The 5,109-nt window shown below is 45.9% G+C and overlaps 1 protein-coding gene across 1 annotated transcript; it reads left to right on the top strand.

Annotated features, from left to right (window-relative positions):
• Positions 1-1,075: 1,075 nt before the first annotated feature.
• MYCFIDRAFT_143283 (uncharacterized protein) lies at positions 1,076-3,875 on the top strand (the record flags this gene model as incomplete). Its single annotated transcript, XM_007931618.1, has 9 exons — positions 1,076-1,809; positions 1,864-2,311; positions 2,360-2,500; positions 2,556-2,646; positions 2,699-2,805; positions 2,872-3,198; positions 3,278-3,407; positions 3,472-3,681; positions 3,772-3,875. 9 exons carry the CDS (start codon positions 1,076-1,078, stop codon positions 3,873-3,875), a joined length of 2,292 nt encoding a protein of 763 aa, XP_007929809.1.
• Between the last annotated feature and the right edge of the window lie 1,234 nt (positions 3,876-5,109).

Raw genomic sequence — 5,109 nt, 5'->3', positions numbered from 1 at the left:
TACGATCGCTCCGCCGTACGTACGAGACCTCGATTAAGTCTACTATTGCCGCCGACAATGCGATATCGACACCTTCTTCTACTACTTCCTCGAAAACGCGCTCTAATTCTACCGATTGTATCGATTCTACGACCTATATACAACGCGCTACGCGAACGCGACTATACTACGAAATAGGCTTTTAATATATACTAGCTATTTTAAGAAGGTCTATAGGCCTCGAACAGGCTTTAAACTAGCTAGCGATATGCTCTAGGCGTATCGCAAAACTAGCGGTTTAACTATACTTAACAGCGTAGTTAAAATACGTATATATATACTAGAAGTAGACAGCGAGTAGCGAGATTAGGTAGCGCACTATTAATAGCATATTATTGAAAGAGACAGCTATATTATGCGTATTATTAGACAATAATATGCTATATATTATCGAAGTATACAGGGCCTAAGTGGCAGATCGCAACTCATTACAAGCATAATCTGCTTCTCCTATTAAAAGAGGGTGTGGCACCGAAACGTTGGAACATCAGCGCATGGGTAGCCTGCCATCACGATGTCGGCAAATGCTTCCACCGCATGCTTAGATAGGCTATCTATCAAGTCTGGCAATAATGCCAACAACAAGATTACCATGGATAAAGATCCGAGTGTCGCACTGCGCTCTGCGGGCCATCGCACTTGCAGCAAACATCTTCGGATTTGCGACTGAAAAATGTCTGGCAATTTGAACGACAAGGAGGATCCGAAACGCACTGCCAATGTGCCGTCCACAGTCAGATTTTATCTCTTCCTGCTGCGGCCGGGAAAATGTACCTCTGACATGTCATCGTAGGAGAAAGACGAAGAATCAATCCGGAATGCATCTGCCTCGGCGTTCATCAAGTTTGGGATCACTCAGCACGACCTCGATCAGGCTGTGAACGATGCATTGTCCATGTCCTTCGATGACGCTCGATCTGCGCTGGCCGGTGTGTATGAAACACACAGGTACGACGGAGCGGGAGTAGTATTGCTTCATTCGAGTCTTGGTGCTAAATCTGCCTGTAGCGACGATATGTTGATTCCTCAGTCGATCATGGCAGAGATCGATCACTTATTAGACGCCACTGAACCATCGAACAAGCCAATCGAAGACAGTCTGAAGACTCGAACGATCCTTGTTGCTGCCGTGTTCGCAAGAAATTCCCCCTACCGTGAGGTGAGGTCTGTATTTAACAACCACGACAACACGGACACCCCGTGTGGAACCATCCGCGCATACGTGATTGGCATCATGTGGGCCGCAGGTCTCGCCGCACTCAACACCTTCTACGCTCCTCGCAATCCAAGCATCTCGTTGTCTGTCTATATTGCCCAAATTTTCGCCTACCCAATGGGCAGATTCTGTGCTGCCACTCTTCCCACGAGGGTGTTCCTCCCGGATACAAAATACGCATTCACCTTGAATCCAGGACCATTTAACGTGAAGGAGCACATGCTAATCACAATCATGGCCGACATCACTACCCTCAATGTTTTTGCGATTCCCCAGATCATATTCGCCCTTCACCTACCAATGTTTCTAGACAGGCCATGGGCTGGGAAATGGGGCTTTCAGCTATGCCTGTTGTTGTGTGCACAGGTCTGCGGTTTCAGTCTCTGTGGTCTGACTCGTAGATTCATCATCTATCCCGTTCAGATGATCTTCTACAGTAGTCTGGGCGAAGCGGCTTTGATTAAAGCTCTTCACAATGAAGACACCGGACCAGTCGGCGGTTGGAAAATATCAAGATTCAGCGCTTTCTTCATTACATTTGGAGCAATGTTCTGGTAAAACTACGTGGCTCTTCACGACATTATTGAGTCTGGCTAATGGCATGCCAGCTACTTTTGGCTCCCGAACACCATCTTCCCCACTCTCACATTCTTCAATTGGACCACCTGGATTGCACCTCGAAATGCCGCCCTTTCAATCCTTACTGGCTCATATTATTTCAACTTGGGACTCAACCCGCTTGTGAATTCCTTCGATTGGAACTGGTTTGCTGGCGTGATCGACCCTATCGTCAATCCCTTTTTTGTTGTCCTGCAGCTCGTGCTCGCGGTGCTGGTGTGGGCAGTGGCTGTAATCATCCCAGTGTTCTTCTCCAATACCTGGCATACAGCGTATCTGCCGATCAACGCATTCTACACGTTTGACAATACAGGAAAGAAATACTCTGTACAACGCATCCTGGACTCACATGGGAGACTTAATCAGACTGGATATGAGGAGTACTCGCCATTGTTCTTCCCCGCTGCATTGGTGCTACGATATGGAGTTCTCCTAGCGGTACGTGAATCATCTTCAGAGCGTACGATTGCTAACCGCGCATCAAAGATCATTCCCGCAGCACTGGTCTTTACAGGTCTGTATTATGGCAAGACCTTTTGGAGCATCTTCAAGAGCGCCTGGAAGCGCAGATCAGTACACGATGAATTTCCAGATGCCCATTCCCGGCTGATGACTAAATACCGTGAAGTGCCGGAAGCATGTCCCTCTTGTCTACGACCATCTTGATTTCACGCTGACTGAGGGTCTCCAGGTATGGTATATCAGCGTAGGAGTTGTGGGTGCAGCCTTCGGTTTCGCTGCACTGTATGCATACCCGACAGACACGCCAGGCTGTAAAATCGAACCATCTCACCTCTCGAGCCGCCGCATCTAACACGATCGTAGGGATTATCCCAGTCATCATCGTGATGTCGATGGTATTTGTTGTGCCCTTTGGCGCAATCCTCGCGATCGCAAGCTACGAGGCCAATTTTGAAATCCTCTTTGACCTGGTATTCTCCATAGAACCCGCTTTGATTTTGATGCGCGTGCTCGCTGACATTTCTCACTTGATCTAGATCAGCAGCTACATCACTCATAATAATCCTTCCGCCTTCTTGTTGTTCCGGGGTCTGGGAAATGCAATCATCACACAGGCGCTTGCCTTCATGAGCGACATGAAGCTTGGTCATTACGCCAAAATCCCTCCTCGCCACATGTTTGCTGCTCAGGTCTCCTCCGTTTGCATTTCATCCGTGACGATCGTCGCTGTGGTGAACTACCAACTCGGTCTGAAGGAGATGTGCGATCCAAAGGCATCGGATCACTGGATTTGTGGCAGCGTTCATACCAGTTTCACCAGCGTCATAGGTTGGGGCCTGCTAGGAGCTCGTCGCATGTTCACGGTATGTATTCGTGACGCCATCGCGCCCGACAGCAAAGAGATTCACCCGAGAGACGAGCTAATCCGGTCGATTTCTGTAGCATGTCGGCGCGCCATACTGGAAAATCATGTTCTGCTTGTTGGCGGGAGCACTCTGGCCGCTGCCTTGGTACTTTGCGAAGAAAAGATGGCCGGGAAGCGTCCTACGCCATGTTCACCCGATTCTGTTGCGTACGTCTCGCAGCCATCTGCTCACGTCTCACCACAGAAGCGATACTAATAAGACCTGTCATAGTCCTGGGTGGCGTGCTCTGGGCTCCTCTCAACTTCTCAATGTTCGCCCAGGCTGTACCTTTCGCTTGGTTCTTCGGCTCGTACATCAAGACCAGAAGCCCCGGATGGTGGTCCAAATATGCCATGGTACTCTCTACCGCCCTGACCGCAGGAATTGGCGTGTCTGCACTTGTCCAGTTCTTTGCCATTACCAACGCAAAAGTCGAGGTGTGTCCGAATTCTCCTCTTACGTTGGGGATCTGCTTTTTCCAAATGGGAGGGAGAGAATCTCTCGGAAGCTGACAGTGTGAATAGTTTCCAGACTGGTGGGGAACAACGAAGTATTCTTCTACATGCGACTTCAAAGACTGTAGGTATATGTCTGTTCCTAAAGGACAGACGTTTGGACCTACGGATTGGCGTTAAGAGGATGCTCTTGCGTTGTTAAAGTTTCGGTCTATAATATTTAGTAGAGGTTAGACCTCGTTCGCATACTAAGGGTTAGTATATAAGCATATAAAGACAATTTATACCTGCCTAGTAGATTCTAGGCCTACGTAGACGCCGCCGTCTTTACTTTTACTATTACTATTAGCGTTTAACTTACTACTAGAGAATTCGTTATAGCGTATCCCTAGAACTAAACCGAATGTTTCGAGTCTCGGCTTAGCTCTATTATAGTATTTATCCCCGCGCGATTCTCTAGCTAAATATAGTTACGGTACTACTTCGAGACCCTACTCTATTATAGCTATAGAAGTAATCTCTATATAAGAATCTAGATACTATCTTATATAGTAGTATATATTAAGAACCTTTTAAATAGCCGATAGCCTTAGCTATATAATTAACTTGTTTATTATATTCTATTATTAGAAAATTTATTCTCGCCGCTCTATTTATTAAGTATAGGAGGCTACTAGTATTAGCTAGTAACCGGCCCTATCCCTATAGGCTAGGGTTTAAGCCTATAAAAGAGGCCTCCTTCTATATAGTAGATAGATTATTAACCTCGTATAGTATATTATTTATATTATACTTCTATAGTACCTATATTATAGGGCTCTAGTTACTAGCCTAAGCGACTTCTTTACTATCCTATCTTACTAAATATAGCTACCTATATTGTTATAGGTTATATTACCCTCGGTTGCCTATAATATTACTACTACTAGTAGTAGTAGTATTAGTTTCCGTCCTTTATTAGAGCCGAAGGTAGGGCTATCTCTTTATATCTAATAGGTATAGGTATATCGAAGGTAGTCTTAGGGTACGAATAGCTATAACCGAAGCGAGGGTACGATAAGAGCCTATAATATAGACGATATAGAAGTATCTCGATAGGCTATTACGATAAGTAAAGAACCTCTTAACGAGGGTATCTCTTTAACCCTAAAAAGCTATAAACCCTTAGGACTATTATAGCTTAGGGCCTAGTCTACGACTATAGCTAGTTTCTAAGGACTCGGCTCTAGGTCGAAGACCTATTTAGTACCGCTTACTCGAGATAAGCTACTACCTACCGGCCCGGTTATAGGATAGTAACGCGGACTAGTCGCCTAAAGAGGGAGATAGATTAATTACCTATTAACCTTACCGGGTCCTACTAAGACTATTAATCGATAGTAACTTCTAGACTATAGGTTAGATAACTAGAGAG

The sequence above is a fragment of the Pseudocercospora fijiensis genome (genome assembly GCF_000340215.1).
Source record: "Pseudocercospora fijiensis CIRAD86 unplaced genomic scaffold MYCFIscaffold_8, whole genome shotgun sequence".
Classification (NCBI taxonomy): Eukaryota; Fungi; Ascomycota; class Dothideomycetes; order Mycosphaerellales; family Mycosphaerellaceae; genus Pseudocercospora; species Pseudocercospora fijiensis.
The sequence above is the reverse complement of the archived record's forward strand: the minus strand, read 5'-3'. Positions and strand labels throughout refer to the sequence as shown.